Here is a 21,174-nt window from a genome sequence, read left to right as displayed (position 1 = left end):
TGGTTGTCTGTGTGCTTTTTTTCCTTTTGGCTTGTCTTATAAAGTACCCATTAACAGAGCATAGATCAATCTTGATTTACGATCGGCTGAATTCCAGAATGAACAATTTAGTTCCCCTGAGCTTAAAGACAGCACAAAAATTGAGAAGCTTGCTTTCTTTTTCCTCGCTGTAGGAAATTGACAACTAGTCTCTTGATAATTGGGGTGGGGGAATTGATACACAGTGAAGTTGGCTTTCATCAAACCAGAATGTGAAGGTCCTCTTAACTATGAGTGCCTGCCCTCATATTTAATGTATATATCTTGTTGATATGAATTGGCTTTCTATTAGGTTCAGGGCAAGCTCATATCTATGGGTTCATCCATTTAGTTATGCACACTTGCACATCCCCATGCATCCTCTCCAACCCTCGCTGCACCTCTTGCGCGCCCCCTCCCTCCCTCCCCCACCTGGCGGCAGTCACTTACCTGCCTGCTGGCCTTGGACTTGCAACTTCCTGCCGGCTTCCCCACTGACTTTGTTTGTGGGAACCTGGCAGGGAGCATCGGCAATCACGATCAAGTTTAGACTTCCCGCTGGCTTCCCCATTGACTTGTGGGAAGCTGTCAGGGAGTGTTGGAAATGATGATCTCCTGACCATGGCTGACTGCAGCAGCATTGGCCACAATTTTGCCAAATTTCAATCCTGTGGGAGTTTTGGGTCCCAGTTTTTGAATGCATTCTATAAATTAGCCCATTTGAGGTACCCTGGTTCAAAAAACTATATCAACTTATTGATAATTTTGGACCGTCTTCCTGGAACTGCTTGCTTCACATCATGCAACAATATTTCAATTGGCTTAAGGTTTGGGCTTCCGTTCCAAAGTGAGAAATGTCTTCTTTAGCAATTCCATTATAGATTTGTGTGTTTAGGACTGTTGTTGTGCTGCATGAGCCACACTTGTTTAAGTTTTAGTTCATGGACAGGTAACCCTGACATTCTCCTCTGGAATTTGCTGATAGAATCCAGAATCCATTGTCCTTTCAAGGATTGTGAACCATCTAGATTGTGAGGTTGCAAAATAGCCCTAAACCATGTTTCTCTCACCAGTGTGCTCCGTAGTGGAGATAAGGTTATTTTATTTGAATGCAGGGTATTGATTTCCTCAAACATAATGTGTCTCACTAATATAAAAAAAAATCTACTTTCAATTCATCTATCCAAAGAACATTATCCTAATAGCCTGGTGGATTATCCAGGTGGTTTTTGGCAAAACTGAGACGGGTAGCAATGTGCTTCTTGGAGAGCAGTAGTTTCTTCCTTAGTATCTTCCTACACACACTGTTCTTTTTCAGTGTTTTTCTTATGATGCACTGATGAGCACTAACATCAGACAATGCAAGAATGATCTGTAGATATTTTGCTTTTACTCAGGGGTCAGAGGATTATACACTTTGCTCTTTAGATGATTTTTGTTGCATGACCATTCCTGGGAAGAGATAACAATGGTGTTTGTACACTGTCTGACCATGGATTGATGGAGGCCAACGTTTCTGGCAGTGACTTTGTAGCCCTTTCAACCCTCATGGGCATCGACAACACTTTTTCTGAGTTCAGCAAATATTTATTTTGATCAGAACGTGATTTACTTCCATAAACTTATAAGAAGTAAACTCTAATATTAGCAACCAACATTTTTTAATAGAGGAGGGTCCCTCTAATTCACACCCAATTGTCATCTCATTAACAGTATCATCTGACTCATCCCAGCCTCCTAAGAGAACTAATTATCCTTGGGCTTTGCATACTTTTTCCAATAAAGTCCATGAACTTGGCTCAATGTATTCAATAAAGGCACAACATAGTATATTGTTCTGGGTGTTTGTGGAAGGACCCGGTGCCTGAGCCAATTATAAGCCCTGTACTCCTTCCTCCCCCTCCCTTCTTGGCCCGCCCCCATCATCAGGACAACCCAGCTGCCAATCAAACAGAAGTGTTGGGCAGGAGGCAAGAAGGAGGGAAGGCAAGATGGCTGCCTGGGAGTTCTGCTGCCACAGGCCCCATGAGGAAGAGGCTGAATAAACAGAGCCAAAGCCCAGGAGCCAAATAAAGAAGCAAACTAAAAGATAGACTTGATGAGGAGAGGAAACAGGAAAGGAGGCAGCAACTGAGAAAACTAAGGGGAGAGAGGCATTTATTTCCTTCCCTCAGACTGGCCTGAGGTAAAAGTTTTTCTACCAGGTTCCCTCAGATTGAGCCAAGATTCAGAAGAGGAGAAGAGTGAAGAAGGCCAGTCAGGAACAAACAAGCAGAAAAGGCAAAGAAAAAATAAAGACAAGTATAAAAAACAGAAACCCAAAAAGATAAAAGTCAGACTGAACTCTGTAGAAAAAGGAGTATAGCTCAATAGAGATATACAGGGATTAAGTAACAGAAATAGAGAGGTCAGCAATAAATAAATTAGAAGTACAGAATAGAAAGATATGAACATATAGTGAAATCGGACTTTAAAGAAAATAGTGGAGATAAAGAGCTTATAGAAAATAGTTAAAATAGAAAATAGTTTTATTATTAAGATTCATTTCTGCACTAGCTGAAGGCATTTATCATTTACAATTCCTTTTTATTTGTAAGTTTTCATTTTGTAAAATAAGAGTCTCCCCCTGACCACTGAAGGGAGATATAAAAACCCAACCAACTGTCCAAAATTTCAGGGCTTTTGTGTGTATGGGGTTTGGGTCAATCTGGTTATTGGTGATTTTAAAAAAGAACCTGCAACAGTGTTGTTTGTTTAACCACAATTCCTTTATAAATAAAACTCAGATGAAGCCCTGATTACACTGTAGGTCACAATACTGCAAAATTACCGATAGTTCTAAAGGGTTCACCACTATGTGTTCTATTGATAGCAAGAGTTAAATTCTATCACATCTGGAGAATACCAGGATGGGGAAAGCTACACTAAGTCAGTATGCTTATCAGTTACTTAAAGAAGTGCCCATAATCATTTGTAAATAAAATGTCCAAGACCCTACATGGGTCCAATTAGAACCTGGAAATATAGGAAAACAATTGGTCATCAAATCAGTGGCAATTGCCTACAAATGGCTTATGGTTTAATGTACATTTTTCTTTGCTCCTAGGAAAATAAGATTTTTTTTTCAAAAAATAAAAGTTATATCCACTCAAAAGCACTTCTTAAATTAAAAAAAATAATAAAACCATCAACAAAAATAATATAAGCAATAATGGGATATAAGGAATCAGAGACAGACTTTTGGATTCTTTCTGTCATGTGTGAATCAACTTCTAATCTTTTATTAATACCCAGTCTCTAATTACAGATATTTGTGTGCATGTATTTTCTTGATTTTTTTTCCTCTACCTACTCTCACATAACATTTGGATGTTCCATATGCAAATTAAAAGCCAAAATGTTCCAAATGTGGCTTGTGAGTTTTCTGTTACATAAACTGTGTGTATGATTAATTATGCTGTCAGAAAGCTCCACTTGGCCCTGGTGGAATTTTTCTTTAATCATGGAGTGGGGGAATCTCTTTAAAGCTTCTGGTATTGGCAGTCTGAGGGACTGTAACTGGTTGTTCATGGCTCCCATTCAAAGTGTTTAAATAAGAATCCCAAATGCTCTAAAAAGTATGTTTGTAGCGTACATGTTCATGGGGATAAGTTTGGTTTGGTTTGGTTAAAATTGTAAAGCCAAATTCTTTTTTTTTTTCTGAAACAGCATTGCAGAATAAAGGACCTATCTGAAAATAAAAAGATACTATTATTCTGGCAAGCTTAACTTGGTTTAGATGTTAGAAATATGTACAAGATCAAGGAAACCAACTGAGCAAGAACAGAAAATGTGTTAATGCCACTGATCTCTGGCTCCACCTTTTTTTCCAACAATTGTTGCTCTGGTTTTATGAGGAGCTTGGTGATGTGGTTTGTGCTTCTGCACACAGAACTGTACATACTTGTAGTACAGCTAGAGATGATGGTAATTGTGATATAGGTCTATTTTTAGGCTACTGAGAAAGATAAGACCTCATAAGTGACCAGCAGGGACTGACTAACCCCAAAGCCTCCAGTGATATGAAGAGTTTATTAGCCTACCAGTCAGAAGATGGTGTGATGGTGGCAGATATTGAAACCTGAGTATGCTTCAGTTGCAATGAGTGTAAGCTTTAAGAATAAATTACACCTAAGGTGAGAGTGCATAGCCTTCAAGGGAACTTTCATTTGCTTCCTGTGTAAGAATATACTTATTCACTAATAGGCACTACTACACACCTTTTGGAATCTGGGGGCACTTCTGAAATTTTTGAGAGCATGTGATGAATTTACCAAATGGTTGCCATGGTAGACAGACCAGCCACAAATCATCAATTTACCATTGTCTTAATATTCTATTATCCCTTCCATCTTACTTTTATGTTTTGGGAGGAAGATTTGCAAAACAAAACACTGACCCAGAACTTGTTTTTCTAATAGGCTATGTGGTCCTAGCAGCAAATACAGGTGATTTTGGAGATTTGCTTTGCAATGTGTCACTTTCTCATTTAATTTCTTAAAAGAATTTAAAAACAAAGGACAAGGATGGCTATAGTATAAAGCACACTTTCTACTCTTGTGCACTGAGCTGTTTTGAGAATGTTGAACGCTATGATAGCAACATCTTTGGGATATAATTTATCACACAGAGTGGTTTTCTGTGGAGAAAAAGAAAACTGCCATCAACCACCTTTCCACTACGTCAAAGGAAACTGAGCTATTTGTGGGTTCTTAGAATTTAACACTTCTCAATAACATGCACTCAAACTATAAAAGCTATACCAATGTGCCGTGTATCAAGCTGGGTCACACTTAGCATGAAGAAGGATCAAGAAGACTGTATTGCTTCCATGTTATTATTTGCACCTGTACACTGCATGACAACAATTGCCTGAAAGATTCCGCAGCAAAAGAGCCAAACCAATAGAAGAATATAGAAAGTTTGCAGACAACTTATGACATTTGCATTCTGAGAAACTTCCACTAAAGAAATAGACCAGGGTTTCTCTGGAGCATTCATATGAATTGATGATCTAGTTGGAATTGAAAGAAAAATTCTAGTGCCCTGCATCACCTCCTTTGGTTTCTGAAGAGCTGGCTATGGTACAATGACAGGTGAGTACAACCCATTCTGGGTTAAATGAAAATATGTTAAATGGTACTGTCGCTAGACTGCTTTTTAAATAGGGAAAGTAAAAAAAAAAAAAATCTTCATGATCATATAAAAACTCATGGGCTGGTACAAGTATTGCCTATTATTGCATAGCAAAATTTAAATTTTATTCTGTACATGTTGTCGTGTGCCCAAGGGTGCTGCTGCTATTATTTTAAGTCATTTAGATCAGGTTTCTCCAATCTGATACTTTCCATATGTGTTGTGACTGTAACTCCCATAATTTCTAGGCTTTATGGAAAATTGCTTTAGACTAACACTATGCTCATTGGCGCTGTTCACAGAAGGAAAGTCAGCACTCAAAAGCTTACAGTGTGTATGAAAGGAACCAGTGGGATTGATACATTTTGTGATGGTACCAACAATAATGAAGTGGCAATCAGACTAGGGTACATCAAGAAGCATTCTGTTCTGCTGAATCTAACATAGGATTTGGATGATGATAAAGGATGTAGTTAAAAAGAGGCGAGCCATGAATGAATGTAGTAGTATTTAGGAATAGCACAGTGGAAGCCAGAGAGGCAGGAAAAAGAAGAGCAGGATGAAACTTAGTACTTTTTTCAGGAAACAGCCATTAATTTTTAACAAATTCCAATAGGAGAAGCAAATAGAGATGCTTTTAACACTGGAGATATTCCAGAACTTATTCATAGGATTATGCTAGTAGCAGCTAAAGTTTAAAAAAAAAGATAATTTTTTGCCAACACAAACCTTTCAGTATCAGTTATTAGGTTCATGCCTTCCAGGTTACAGGGCAAGAGGTTTCTTAGGCAATTCTCAGAAACAAAAGACTTTGAGATGGAAGCCATCTTAACTATGCTACCCTAAACTCAGTTATATAGCTCATATTGGCAGCGCTTTTTAATTACATGGGGAGAACATTTAGAATTTTTGGAGTACAGTAAAAAGTGCCCTTTCTAATCAATGTGAGATGTGCTTCAAGTCTACTAGATCCAAAATGTAAGGTTTCAACAAGCTCCCATATATATCTTATTCTCCTTATATACTGTATAGGTTCTGCATCTGTTCAACCCTGATGTAAGGCAGATATTCCTGAGCAATATTCATCATTCCATGCTGGAGAACTGGCCATCTTACTTCTTCATTCCTCTGTCTTCAGAGGTAGTTACTTCTTGTTTATGGTATGATTTTATACTAACTTTCTCTCTCAACACTAATAAAACATCCCCCTTAGAAGAACCCAGAAAATGGCAGTTGATTGGTTGTAACAGCATTTGGGTTCTTCCATATTTTCCTAACAGTCTTTGAGGACAACAATAGCAGAGCAAACCAAGGTTTATAGATTTAGAATGTAGAGCAGTGTTTAGTTTGGGAAAGGAGAAGGAGAAAAGTATTGCTATTGCACTTCTGGGTTGCAGCTACAATAAAAATGTGAATTTTATGTTGACAACCCTCTTCTGCCTTTTGTTGATAGACCTCTCTGAGCAATATACTAGAAGATTGCTGTTAGCAACATATTGTGATGGGAAGCTTGCCCAGTAAGAGGAAACGGATTGCTACCCAGACAAGCCCACAACTGAACACATGGCACAACCAGAGCTATAGCGTAAGCCTGCCAGGTAGGGGTTATCCCGTGCTACCACCAGTCTGAGTCCTGGAACCATTTCTTAAAAAGCAAAATAAATACACATACATACATACATACATACATACATACATACATACATACATTCTATGTCTTCGAGTCAGTGTTGACAACTTGGTGAGTGCCTGGACAAGTCCCTGCAGTTTTCTTGGCAAGATGTTTGGAAGTGGTTTGCCTTTGCCTTCTTCCTAGGGCTGAGAGAGAATGATTGACCCAAGGTCACACAGCTGGTTTTGTGCCTAGGCGGGACTAGAACTTAGTCACCTGATTTCTAGCCTGATGCCTTAACCACCACACCAACCTGGCTCTCTACAACAGCAAAGAAGGAATTTAATCTTTATCTCCTTGGTCTATGCTTGGCCATATTGATTTTGGAGGAAAGAGGAAGAAAAGAAAAGACCTCCATATAGAAAAATAGGTGTTAAGGGGGAAATATTCATAGGCTTCTGGACATCTAGTTTTATGTACTGTATGCAAGAATTTATTTTTACACATAATGAAACAATAAATCATGTGACTTATTACCCAAAAGGTTACAGTCATGTGATATCCATACATACTAAGTATTGTTTGTGAAAATTATGTACTGTGATCTGGTTCTGTGTACCAATGGAAATGGAAGAATCTTTTTTTAGCACTTCCATGCTAGTTAAGTAGCAGCTTTCCTTATGTTTGATGGAGAAATGCTAAATCCTTGATTGAACATGAAGCTCATTAACAGCGTAAGTGTAATTCTGTGTTTAGTCTGCCTCACACTGTGGAAGTGAGGAACAATGTGGGATGGATGGTCCCACTTCCAGATGATTTCACAATTGGCCAACGTGGTCCTTGATGGGTCTATATTCACATGGAGGAAGGTATGCACTGGGGTATCTCAGGGTTCTGTCCTGGCCCCAGGATTGTTCAACTTTTTCATAAATGTCTAAGATGAGGGAATAGAAGGGATGCTCATAAAATTTGCAGGTGATATAAAACTGAGTGGGGGAGGGGATTACTAATAACCCAGAAAACAGGCTCAAGATTCAAAAAGTTCTTGATACCTGAAGATTGGGCCCTTTTCAACAAAATGTTGTTCAGTGGTGAGAAATGGAAGGTTCTGCACTGAGGTAGGAAAAAGTAGATGCACAGGTATAAGATAGATGGTACCTGGCTTAGAAGTAGTAATTGTAAGAAGCATCTGCAAGCCTTGACAGACCACAGACTAAGCATGAGCCACCAAAAGAGCCAGTGCAGTTTGGGCTTCATCACAGAGATATAGTGTCAAGATCACAGGAAGTGATAGTACTGGTCTGTTCTGTATTGGTCAGACTACAATATTGTGTCCAGTTTTGGTTGCCACAATACTGTATAAAAAGGATGCTGAGGGACTAAAAAAAGTGCAGCAAAAGGAACAAGGATGGTAAGGGGCTTGAAAATTAAATCCTACAAAGAGTGCTTAAAGGAACTTGGTATGATTAGCCTAAAGAACAGAAGACTAAGAGGTGACATGACAACCGACTTCCAATACATGAAGGAATGTCTTAGGGCAGAGGCCATGGATTTATTCTCCACATCACCCAAAGATAAAACGAGAACCAACGGGGGGAAGCTTAATGAGAGATACAGACTTGAAATGAGGTGTTTCCTGACTGGAGAGCTATTAAGCAGCAGAACAGCCTGCCTTCTGAAGTTCTGGGTGCTCCATCACTGGAGATTTTAAAGAAAAGATTGGACAACACTTTGTCTAGGATAGTATGAGGATCCTGCACTGGGCAAAGGGTTGGACTAGATTTTACAAAGCTTAATTGGTTCTCTGATTTTCTCTGACCTTCCTTGGAGAAAGGAATGTTGCATGGGTGACAAATAATCCCATTACTAATATAAATAATGGCCTGAGGCCAAGAGATGGTAGTTTGCTTCAATCTCTTTTTCTGAATTTGTGGCTTAAGTGAGGATTGAATAAGATACCTTGTTGCACTTTTAGTTTACAGACTGTTTTCTTCACATCTCTAGAATTCCATAAGCCTCTCTTGAATTGGGAGATATGTGAGTAAGGTAGAATAGAATTCCCCTCAGTCCAGTTCCTCTTTGTTCACTACCTTGCATTTAATCCTCCCCTCATTTTTTATTTATTGACCGATCTATAACAGTTTCTGTTTCATCTTTGTAGAGAAAGCTAGTTTGGTTTAGCAAATAAAGATGCTGGACTAGTCTTCCCTTAGGCACAGAAACCAGCTGAATGACTATGGGCCATTTTCTCTGACCCTAGACTGGGAAGTCAAAAAACATCCTGGAAGAATGTAGTTACACCAGTGATGAAAACTGCAGGGATCTGTCCATGTAGTTACCAGGAGACAGACTGCAAGGACCATAACCGTAAATTTTTAAAATAAAAGCAGAAGTTTTATTCAGTGGCATTGGTAGTGACCACTTCTAAAAACAGAACAGCCAGATCTAGTAGCATTCCTAGAAAATGAAATGATAAAATAAGTAGCAAAAATAATAATTACTAGTAGTTATAGCCATTAGGATGAGGAGTATTCATCATTAGTCATGGGTAAAACAGATGAAACAAACAGGTGATTAGTTTAAAAATATTTTAACTAAGCAGCTGAAACTGAAGTGTTTGAAGTAGACAAGATGAACTGCCCTAGCAAGGGAGTTCCACTGACAATGCCTGGCTTTCTTGCATCCTCACCAGAGTGCTTCAGCCACTGGGGGTTGGGGGTGGGGATGGGACAGTAAGGGAAGTCTTCTTTCTTGATCTCAGTAACTGAGTACATTTGTGTGAAAGAGATGGCTGTTTAGAATCCTGGATTCAAATTATGAACAGCTTTTAATATATGATGAAATGTTCCATCTTGACCAGAAATGAATGGGAAACAATTTGGTGTTGTAATAAAGTTGTTCATTGTTATTGGGAATTAGCTCCTATCAACACCTCAGCTTTTACATTCTAGTCTAGAGGAAGCTTTGAGGTAGTCTTAAAATGAAACACTTTGCAAGAATGCTTCAGATATTGGGAGGTTAAAAGTCACACATTAACCTGATTGGTGGTTTTTTTCCCTTTTAATTTGCAGTTGCCAGCTCCCCTATAGTTGTTGCAGTTGGTGATTTTCCTTCTGGGGACACGGAGCCAATACTAAGGATGGGGGAACAGCTGAGTTTGCTATCTGAGTGAGTATTAACAGACAAGAGGTAAAACACTTGAGATGTGCATCAAGCAGTGCAGTTACTGTTATGGTACCCATCAAGAGGGATATGTCCTGGAGAGGTTAGAGAGATCCCCACTGCAGGATAATTCCATATCTTCAAAAAATCCATGTTCAGGACTTATTTTGATTTCAGTGTCTACTCTGTATTAGCTGTCCAAATAATTGTGAGTTTATTGATTGTTGATTCTCCATTTTTCTTCTTTTTACATTTTACAGTATTTTTAATATAATGTTTGATAACTGATAATTAAAATTAAAAGCAGTATACACAAAATATACTGCTATATAACTAATAAAAAGTAAACTGGGAGTCCTTAAGGAGCTGGGCTGAATTATTTGAGGTCTCCTCTGAGTAGTGAGGAGGGCTAAGTCAGCCTTTCTCTACTTAATGTCCTCCATTTGTGTTAAAATGATAATTCCCAAAATTTCCAGTTATTGCCTATGTGACTGGTAAATCTGGGGATTGTAGGCCCAACACAACTAGAAGGTTAAACTAACCCTCCATCATTTATGCTTAAGGTCTGAATTCTTTGGTATTAATGTAGTCCCTAGAGAGGGATAATTGTGGAGTATTTTTCTCATGACAAAGCCTGTTCCCTTACTAGAATTTTAGAATAAAAAGGGAACTTCTCCAAGAAGTATTGCAAAATGTTACTTGAGGTCATGGCTTTAAGTTATATTTCTTCTCCCACAGAGAGGGTGAATGGTGGCAAGTCAAGTCAGTAGCAACTGACAAAGAATGCTATGTACCTAGCAACAACATAGCTAAAATTTCACACAGGTAGGCATTGTTGTTTTTCTTTATCTGAAGTCACATCACAGAATATTGGGGGCTTCTCTGTATCCCAAGAGATTCTCAAGCCTACAAGGGAAGTAGCTTCCCCCTTAACTTTCACAGGACCTTTTTCAAAGGCAACTGACCCTTGCAGTATTCTTGTCTTCAGGTGGCTCTATGACGGCATTGATAGAGCAAAAGCTGAGGAGCTGTTGCTGCTGCCTGCCAACCAGGAAGGTTCTTTCCTCATAAGAAAGAGACAAGTGAGGAAAGGTATGGATTCTATATAAAGGAATGTCCCAGTTCTGGAAGTGTGAGGGAATACAGGGTATTCCAAGCATCCAGAGTAAAGTGTCTGTAGGCTCTCTCTGCTTTGGTTAGTAGTACTTGTGTCTGCTTCCTGGCCTGGCCTGGCCTACCTCAAACAGCTGACACCTATAGCTGGATTCCACAAACTCTCTTTTCCAAGATGGAGCTGACAAACCAGCTCTGTTTCTGCCACTGTAACTTGTAAAGTGCAAGATGTGCCTTCTTCAGGAGATTTACAGTTGACTTGGCATTTAAGTTTTTGCACAGGAAATTATAATTTTGTTTTTTCCGTTCAGCTTTTTTCTGGATTTTAATAGTTTCTATCACTTTAGCTGTACTTGTTCTTATCATGTGCAACACTCTGAAACTGATGGAATAAGGAAAGCACACTTCTTGCAACAATCACAGGAAACTGTGGCATTGGTTTCCTTACTTCTTACTGAGGAGGAGGAGGAAGAAGAGGAGTTCCTTCCAGTACCTGCTCTCTCCCTCTTACCACAATTTTGGAGCTGGTAGTGACTGCTTGCCTTGCTTGGCATGGTCCTTGCCTTTCTAGCAATGATTTTAGGAGCTCTGGGTAGTTAGGCCTCTTTCTGTATATGAAGTTTGGCAGACGCCAAGCTGCAAGGCCACCCCCCACAACCATAGGAGTCCTGGAAAACAAAAAACAAAACCAAAAAAACCTGTGCCTATGTTAAAGTGTATTAAACTTCGGCAGTAAACTGCAGATGTTAGGCCACATATTTACCTATATAACCCTATATCTCAAAAGCACCAAACTTATTAAAATTAAAGATGTTAAAAGTTTAAAATCTTACTTTATAACAGCACTAGTTTTTTTCTTAAGTGGAGGTGCTCTTTGATTTATTTAAATGTGAAAATCCTCCATGCACCCTGAACTACTATAGCCAAGAAAAAAAAATGATGTGCCTCATGTCACTCTATTTCTTCTTAAAAGGATGAAATGAAAATTATGGACCCAATGATCAAGCTCTTACACCTTAGTTTAATTTTTTTTTTTTTTTTTTGCAAAAGAGAATGGTTGGGAATTACTGTGCTTAAATTTCAACACAGGTATATGAAGTAGCTGAATGTTCCTCCTTCTTTCACACTTTGCCCAAACTTCTCTTGTAGTGGAATTCCTAGGAGGAAAGTGACCTTGAACAAAAGGTCACGAAACCAAATACTTGAAGAAAAGCGGCGGGGGGGAACGTCACCTTACAGGGCAACTCATGGTTACCATTTTATATGTGTGATTTTGGCATGGTATAGCTTGGATTAAATGCAATAACATCTAGTTAAGCTTTGAAATTGCCCTTCAAACTCTTCTTCATCTAAGACATAAAGCAAATTTTAAGGATGCTAGCTCAACTCTAAACATCAGAGAAAAGATTTAATTGCTTCCAAGATAATTCAATTAAACATTAAACATTTAATAAATCTCTGAGACAGCTGCAAGCAATATGGAATCCAGGGTTGGTAGTGGGTGGACTTGTTTCCTGTCTAAATATGCTTCAGATTGTTTTACTCTGATAAACAGGTTGCTACTCCTTATCAATCAGATACACAAATCGTGCATCCTGGAATTGTATAAAACACTACCGCATTAACTGTTTGGAGAACAGCTGGCTTTATATCTCCCCCAGCCTTACCTTCCCAAGCTTGCATGAACTGGTGGACTATTATTCTGGTAATTTAATTTTTTATATCATTCTAGATCAGTTAAAGAAAATGATATCTTTCTGAGATTTGCTTTACAGCCTGTTGGTCCAATAGCCAAAAACTTCCACCCCTTGGGGATAGGGTGGAAATGACAAAGGATGTATGTTGCAAGGATTTCACACTGCTGGCTTCTTCTCAGTGAAAAATAACTTATTTTGTACCACCATACTCTTGATTTATGTATAATTCTATATTGCCATTCATTTTGTAGTAATTTAAAACATGGAATCTGGGCAAAAAATGTTGATGACCAACATTTGGGAAAGTCTGTGTTATGTCCTGTTATAATGCCAACTTTTCAGAAACCTCCTATCAGAGGAGGGAATTTTAAGGTAATGGAGGAAGAAAGTTGTTTCTCAGCACTTCATGTGGTCTCCTGTTAATCTGACCTTTACTTGGCAGTAAATAGGTTATTCAGCCCCGTATTGGTGGACCAGTTCAGCTGTACTTGTCGGAAACAGTTCTGCCAATCGCTGTCTATTTTGTTTTGGGGAAGTCAGTAAGGAGTTGGTGAAAAGTCTTGGTCTGGACTCTGTTATGTAATCATGCTATAAGAATTATTTTAAAAGTTAGGTACTTTCACCAAGACATTAAAGTACACTTGTGTAAAAGAAGAGAGCGGGAGGAGCAACACAGTGACTGGTGCAGCTGTTTTTTACTGCAGTAGGCTGCCAGAAAGGCCTACTAGGGTCCATATGTAAACCCAGCATGTTTGTTTATTCTGTTTAACAGAAAGTAGTGATGGCTTATGTTGCTGTTTGAAGAAACCGTGCTTCATCCAAGGAACTAGTTCCAGCTTGTTTCATAATCTTTCCAAACCTGTGGAAGTGAAAAAATCTGCTCTCAACTGGCAGGAGATCAACAGGTTATTTTATTTTCTTTATATTCAATTTATACTCAATCTTTCTCTATCAAGAAACTCAAGTAGTATGGCTGGCTGGATTGTTCAAATTTTAGTAATAAACATACACTGTTTTGCAAAACCAAGTTTGCACCATTTAGGGATAACATTTATTTTGTTAGGCTTACATGCTGCTCCAATCATGTCTGATTCTGAGTGGCTTATGGACCTTCAAGACAGTAGTCACATTAAAAACTAAATACGATAATATAAAAATATGAGCAGCCAAACAATATAATTTCCTGGGCACTGAATAGCAACCCTAGCACATATATTCTGTCACTCTACATGTGAGACAAAGGAATTCCTCAGCCTCCAAAAGCCCACTGAAGCAGCCAGGTCTTAATAGTTTTAAGAAAAACTGATAGGCACATATAGACAAATCAGCTGAAACTCAAAACTGTTCATTCTGGACAAGTTGCAGCTTCCAATGGTCTTCAAGGGCAGCCTCATATAGAGTGTGTTGCAATACACCAGACAACAAGTATCAAGGCATGAGTGACTATGAGCAAGCCCTCCTGATCCAGGAAAGGCCATAACTGGTACACAAGATGGATCTGTGCAAAGGCCCTCTTAGGCACAGCTGCCACCTGCTTTTCAAGCCAGAGTCCAGGAGGACTCCAGATTATGAACTGGCTCTTCATGGGGAAACATGACCCTATTTGGAGTCAGAGGTGGAATGTTTCTGGAATCAGAGAGCTTCTGTACCCAAACCCACTCCATCTTGCTGGGACTGAGTCTAAGCTGTTCATTCCCATTCAGAACTTCACAGCCTCCAGGCATTGGGACAGAATTTCAGTCACATCCTCCGTCTGGCCCAGGTTAGAGATACACAGCTGAGTATCATCTCCATGCTGATGAAACCTGACTTTGTGCTGACAGATTACTTCCCTCAGTGGCTTCCTATAGATGTTAAATAAAGGGAGGCAGGCAATCCATGAGGCATTCCACAATAGAGGGCATGGCCTTTCAGTCCTTAGTACCACCAAATGGAACTGGCTACTTACGAAGAATAAGAACCACTGTAGAATAGTGTCCCCCACTCAGAATCTTTGTCAGTGGTACTGATGGACATGTGATTGATGGCAATGAAAGCTGTTGAGAGATTAAGCAGTACCAACACAGTTGTCGTTCCTGTTCCGTTTGCCACTGCAGCTCATCCACAAGAGTGATCAGTATGGATTTGGTTCCATATCTGGCCCTGAAAGCTGACCGGAAAGCGCCAGAGAATTAATTTCCTCCAGAACACTGCAGTGCAAATCCCATTACCCACTCAACAACTCTCCCCAAAAAGATTGGAGACTAGCCAGTATTTGTCTACAATTGTTGGGTTGAGCAATGTGCTTGAGGAATGGGTATACCACTGCCTCCTTTAAGGCAGATGACATCATCCTCTCCCCTCCCAGAAACATTTACTACTGCCTGAACCCAGCCTTCTTCACCTCCCTGGAGGCTTTCACTCACCAAGAAGGGCAGAGGTTGATATTATAGGCAGCATCCCCCTATTGTGGGGGAGATGGGTGGGGGAGAAATCCAACAACAAAATAAATAGCTGTTGTTGCAGAGGATTCTGTTCACTTCCTTGGGACCAAAAAAGGTCAAACTCATCACAGATAGCTTCACAAGATGTGGCCTTTGTCACCTTGCTAGGACCTGCCCAGCTACTGCCCAACTCAGAAGGAATCGGAATGATTTTAACCTTTGGGTATTCTGCAAATTCTTTACAGCAGTCCAACAAATAGTCTTCCGGACTCCAGGTTACTTTAAATAGGGCCTCTGGCTGGGACTCTGAGGTTGCAATAAAAGCACAGAAAGCACAGAAATATTGCTGTGTCAGACATTGTGTCGTTTTGTTGATTGAAATGTTTCTGTTGAAGCATGGCATAATAGTGTATATGAAACTTTTATGTTTATATCACAAACACTAATTTAAAAATCCAGGGTTCCTTTGAACAATCACATAACTGATTTTATGATATTTGAAATATTGTATTGTACATATTGCACATGCACACACATTTGAAATCTTTAGTCACAAAATATTGCACATGTTCATAAAAATCTGTGCTAAGTAAGATTGTTTCACATCATGAGAGCACACTGCAGCACATGTGATGTGTACTAAGCAAAACTTTCCAAACATTTGCCAATGTTTTTTAATGAATGTATAGTCAGTTCAGGCTTTCTTGTATCATGCATAATTCAAATTAATACCACACTCAGGTAATTTCATATATATGCATATACATGTGTAATGTAACATGCCCTAAATCTGAAAATGATTAGTATATAGTAGGGTTATGCATTGGATCTGGGTGAATATCAAGATGGTTCAAAGTGGATTGTACCAGATTGTCATAAATCAAAAAGCAAAACCCTAGTCCTCATCTACTGCTCCAAAGCTTAGTGCACTGAAGAGCCATGCTAAAAAGTAACGTTTTGCTGCTGTCTCAAAATGCCATGTTCGGAAGAGGAGATAGGAGGTCTGTCTTTGGCTGCCCTAATCTGAGCAAGTGACTATTGAGATCAGACTATCATCAGTTTCTGCAATGTACTGTCTTGGACAGGAGCAATTGGGACTTTATTATGTATATAGAGTCAAAGAGGACAGCGGTGAGAATGAGCCTGTGTATCCTTTAGAACTATCCCTAATCCTGCAATATAGGTAGTCCTTGAGTTACGACAATAATTGAGACTGGAATTTCCGTTGCTAAGCGATGCAGTCATAAAGTGGGATGTCACAGGACTGTACCACTTAGCGATGGCAATCCTGGCACTCCCTGTTGCTGTCGTCAACCAAGGACCCATTCCAATTCAAGCCATTTCACGCTTGGTCCCTCCAAGCCCTGAGCCTCTGTTCTTCCAAGGTAAGGGACTGCCTCCCTTTAACAACCCCCAACTGCCTATTCCCCCATCTCTGCCCTTTTGGCCACCCTGCACCCTGCCTTGCGGGGCGGCAAGCAGCCCCAGAACTGCACCCCTGCAGTCATAAGTGCGGGCAGGCTGCCAAGCACCTAAATTTTGATCACGTGACTGCAGGGGCACTGCAACAACTGTAACTTTGGGGACCAGTTGTAAGTCCCTTCATTCAGCGCCACCGTAACTTTGAATGGTCATTAAGTGAGGACTTCCGGTACTGTGATTTACAATGTGATCAGATTCACTGAAGTCTAGTTCATAGAAAAAGAAATTGTGGCTATGTGAAATAGTGTACTGTGTCTTGTCTTTATGAACAAATTAAGCCAATGTTCACTGTCTTTCTTGAAAAAACTATGCAAAACTTTAGAGTAAGCAACTGATGGATTCTCTCGTAACTGATGGATTTTCTTTTAACACAGTTTTTTCTATCTATTACTCAATCCCACATGTCACTGGGAAATATTTGGCCTGTTCCTCTTTTCAGAACTCTGTCAACTCGTTGATATTTTTTACTTTTTTGCAGAAACAGCTTCAGGCCATGCCACAAAATTTCAATTTTGTCAAAATTTGTTGACAAAAAATGTTGTCAAAAAAAAAAAAGGCTTTGACTGGGCCTTTCAAAAGCAGTAAGTGTCTTCCCTAGAAGTTGTAGATTTGTGTGCTTAGAATCGTTGTGTTGCATGACACATTTTTGTTTAAACTCCAGCTCATAGACACCTGTAGAATTTGCTGGTACGTTCCTGAATTCATTGCTCCCGCAAAGACTGTGAGCCATGTCTCCAAGCATAATATGCCTAACAAGGGTTGGGGTGTTCTTGTGTTGGAATGCCATGTTCCATCTTTTCCAAGTAAGCTTTTCAATCATGCCAAAAAAGTTCCACTTTCAGTTCATTCTATTTTCAGAAAATTGTTTCAGTCTGCTGCATTGTCCAGGTGGTCAGCAATGTGCTTTTTAATCTTCCCATGTACACCATTCTTCTTCAGTTTTTATAGTGAACTCATGAATGCCAACAGACAATGCAAGAGTAGCCTGCCAATCTTTAGCTATTACCTGGGGTTCTTTACTACCTTGCAGAGAATTGAAAGAGTGGCACTCCACATTCTCCATTTATACTCTATCTTCCTGATCATGGACTGATGGAGACCAGATCTTTCAAAATTAGTTTATAAACCTTTCCAGCCTTGTGAGCATCAAGACCCCTCTTCTGAGGTGTGTAGAGATCACCTTTGACTGGGGTATGATTCAGTTCCAAACACTTTGTGTTGTGAGGAACAGAACTGTGATACTGGCAACCATTGTGGTTTTTTAATAGATGAAAGCCTATTATTTAATTCTGTATATTTTGAATTACATTGTTTGCTGCCCAGAGTATGTATAGTTTGGGACAGATTATAGATAGAGTCAGTAAATAAATTCACACCTGATTCTCCTATCATTGATTGGAATACCCAACCCTATCTACCCTTAAGAGAGCTGATTATCCTGAGGCTTCATCTATTTTTTTCCAATAAAGACAGTGAATGTTGTCTCACACAGTATACTGTTTTGGTGGTGTTTGCTTAAACAGAATCTTTTTATTAATAGATGAAACTCTGATTACATTGTAAGTAAATATTCTATGGGATTATAGATAGTTCTATAGGGTTTATAAATTCTCTCTCATCACTGTAGGACTCCAAGTGATTGCAAATTCATAGAGCATTGCAGAAGTGACTAAAGCAAACAATGCTATAAAACAAAGTCATACAGTACAAGATGTTTGTTAGAAATGTTGAGGTACTCAGACAAATTGTTTTTTTGGATTCAGGCACTGGAATCTCCCTTACCACTAGAAAAGATGGCCTGTACAGGGTCAAAGTGGTGCTCTTGAAAAAAGAAAAGTTCCCCCTTCTTCTCTTGCAAAGGCTATCCTGTGCCCCCTCTCTAGCAAGTTGGAGCTGTACAGCTTGATGGTCCTGCAGCAGCAAATATTCACAATTAAATACATACACGTCTGAACCTAAGTACTGTATAATGCTATTCTGAAGGAATTGCATTCAGCAGGCTGTGAGGCTTTTAAAACAGGATCAAACCACTTCACCATGGCTGGATTCTCACCACTTTCTCAGAAGAAAAACATATCTCTGAAACAGATTTTTAAAAAATGGATGAGCTGCCTCAGTGAAAATGAAGTTCCATTTTAACATATCACACTGCAACAGAAGCAAATTAGGATAGAGTATCCCCAACAATCCCCAAGCCATTTAAAGAACCTTGATTCTGGTAAGACAGTCTGATATAAATTTTATATATTGCTTTATTGATAAAATATATTAATGATGGCTATCTTGCTGTTCTAATGGTAATATACCGAATCTTTAATTTAGACCTTGATTTAACTCAGCAGATGCAGGGGCATTATTCATTTTATTCTATGTTCTAGCACTCCTCTAATTGTTCCCATGATTTGTGGCACTGGCAAATTGAGAGACTGTGATTAACCCAATCATTTGCGTTTCCGTAGCTGAGGGTGACCTGACGTTGGGTCTCCTGGGTTGTTCAATTTAACCACTACTCCACACTGGTTCTGTATTACTTCAAGAGCAATCCTTGAGACTAGTCATTTCTTTGCAACCCCATAATCCTCCGTTGTAGCAGCAAGCATAAAACTACAGAAGGGAAATACAGGTAGTCCTCGCTTAATGACAATTGGGACCAGAATTTAGGTTGCTAAGTGATGTGGCCGTTAAGCATATCATGTGATCAGACTTTTTTGTGGCGGTCATTAACCGAGTCATGCGGTTCCTCATTGATTTTGTTTGCTAGAAGCTGGCTGGGAAGGTCACAGATAGCAATCACATGACCCTGGGATGCTGCAACCGTCGTAAGTGCAAACTGGTTGCCAAGCGCCTGGATCACAATCACAACTGTGGAGGCGCTGCAATGGTCATAACTTCGGGCACCAGCTGTCACTTTTTAGTGCCATAACTTCGACTGGTCACTAAACGAACGGTCACCAAGTGAGAACTACCTGTACTATTTCTGTTGCTACAAGGGAAGAATCAATGCCATTAGCACGAAGCAAGTTTCCCAGTGTACTAAGGCAGCATAGGCTATAGCTGTTTGTCAGTTTTTATGGGGAACATCATGTATTGTTTGGGACAAAATAAAAATGAAGTCATTCCAAGAAAAGAATACACTTTTTTTTTAAATAAGTGTTGCTCAGAAATGTTTTCTTCTATCTAGCTCAGATTTGTTGTCAGAAGATCCGTTAACAGAAGACTCACCCATCAGTCTTGGCTTGCGAGAAGCAGTTAGTACTTACCTGTTTATGACTGAAGACCTGCCATTAGGGGACACACCTAACAGGAAAGGAAGGCAATCCAAAGACATATAAAGCTAGTATTGGAAATATTTCTGGAATATGAAGCTTGCACACAAGATTTGTTGAATTTGCAGTAGTTTTTAATCATGTTGATTCAAGGTGTTTGTCCTTAAATCACTGTTATCATGGTACACTTTTCATCTTTTTTTCAACAATCTGGGCTCATTCAAGTATCGTGTGTGTGTGTGTGTGTGTGTGTGTGTGTGTGTGTGTAGTAAATGTATGTTTTACACTTGGTAACTGATAGCTGAGTAGTAATGCAAAAGCTAAGGTATTCACAATAAATCAAATAATTGTTTCACCCAGTTGCAATGGAGCATTAATGTCAACAGTTCAAGAAGCAAGGAAAGATACTTTTCCTGGTCTGGGAGCAAGAATGGCGGGGATGGAGCTGCAAAAAGTAGAATGGAATACAGTAGCCACAAATGAAATACAAAAGGCACCCCCAAACCTATGGCAGATTCTGACTGTATTCATAAACTGCTTTAAATCATAGTTTGGTTAATGAAGCCACAATACAATGTTTTTATAACAAATTAACACCAATCCACATTATAGTAGAATCCTCGGTGCTCTCTGAGCTTGGTTGTTTGCTTGCAGACATTTCATTACCCGATAGTAATCAACGTTACTGATGTTACCTAGTCGGATAATGAAACATCTGCAAACAACCAAGCTCAGAGAGCACCAAGGACTCCACAATTCAACCCTGAGCTACATAATATTCTCTTATATTGAAATGACATTATAGTCTGAACAACCCAGAAGAACACAGCCCAGAAGAACACAGCAGTTACTCTTAGCACTGAGCTCCCAGCTTTCCTATACAGCAACTTCAGGAATCCTCTAATCCTCCAGATGTTGTTAAATGATAACTCTTCAGTATCCCTAAGCACTGGCCATGCTAATTAGAATTTCTGTCAGTTGCAATTTGTAACACTTTGAAAGCTACATATTTCTAAGCTCTGCCCTATGGTTTTAGGATTATCTTTATAAATGTAAAAAGGATATAGTTAGAAATATAAGTTACTCAAGCCTTACAAAATGTTGTTACTTGTTTACAGCTAAGGATGGAAATATAATTTTTTCAGGGACACCTTGTTATTTAGAAAATGCCCCATAGTATATTATTGTGAAACAATCAGGTGTCATTTACTGATCACAAACTTTAT

At 39.3% G+C, this 21,174-nt stretch overlaps 1 protein-coding gene across 5 annotated transcripts; it reads left to right on the top strand.

The window, feature by feature from the left end:
* Positions 1 to 129: 129 nt before the first annotated feature.
* On the top strand, positions 130 to 20,297 carry SLA2 (Src like adaptor 2). 5 transcript variants are annotated; one of them, XR_015793471.1, is made up of 10 exons: positions 130 to 5,153; positions 6,226 to 6,333; positions 6,647 to 6,791; positions 9,877 to 9,973; positions 10,706 to 10,792; positions 10,956 to 11,059; positions 12,636 to 12,785; positions 13,550 to 13,682; positions 18,446 to 18,900; positions 19,864 to 19,995. XR_015793471.1 is itself a non-coding variant. In XM_015888079.3 (9 exons), exons 3-9 carry the CDS (start codon positions 6,695 to 6,697, stop codon positions 20,012 to 20,014), a joined length of 819 nt encoding a protein of 272 aa, XP_015743565.1. In that variant the 5' UTR covers positions 130 to 5,153; positions 6,226 to 6,333; positions 6,647 to 6,694; the 3' UTR covers positions 20,015 to 20,297. The 5 variants fall into 5 exon arrangements, 4 of the variants coding, with proteins under 4 accessions (XP_015743565.1, XP_087984638.1, XP_087984639.1 ...); XM_015888079.3 differs by lacking the exon at positions 18,446 to 18,900 and having other exon boundaries at positions 19,864 to 20,297; XM_088128512.1 differs by having other exon boundaries at positions 18,446 to 20,005.
* The last annotated feature ends 877 nt before the right edge of the window (positions 20,298 to 21,174 follow it).

The sequence above is a fragment of the Python bivittatus genome, unplaced genomic scaffold, assembly GCF_059951505.1.
Source record: "Python bivittatus isolate LINGU-HERP-01145 unplaced genomic scaffold, Pbiv_v1 ctg000700_np1212, whole genome shotgun sequence".
Lineage (NCBI taxonomy): Eukaryota > Metazoa > Chordata > Lepidosauria > Squamata > Pythonidae > Python > Python bivittatus.
Note: the sequence above shows the minus strand (reverse complement) of the source record. Positions and strands in the feature narration are given on the sequence as shown.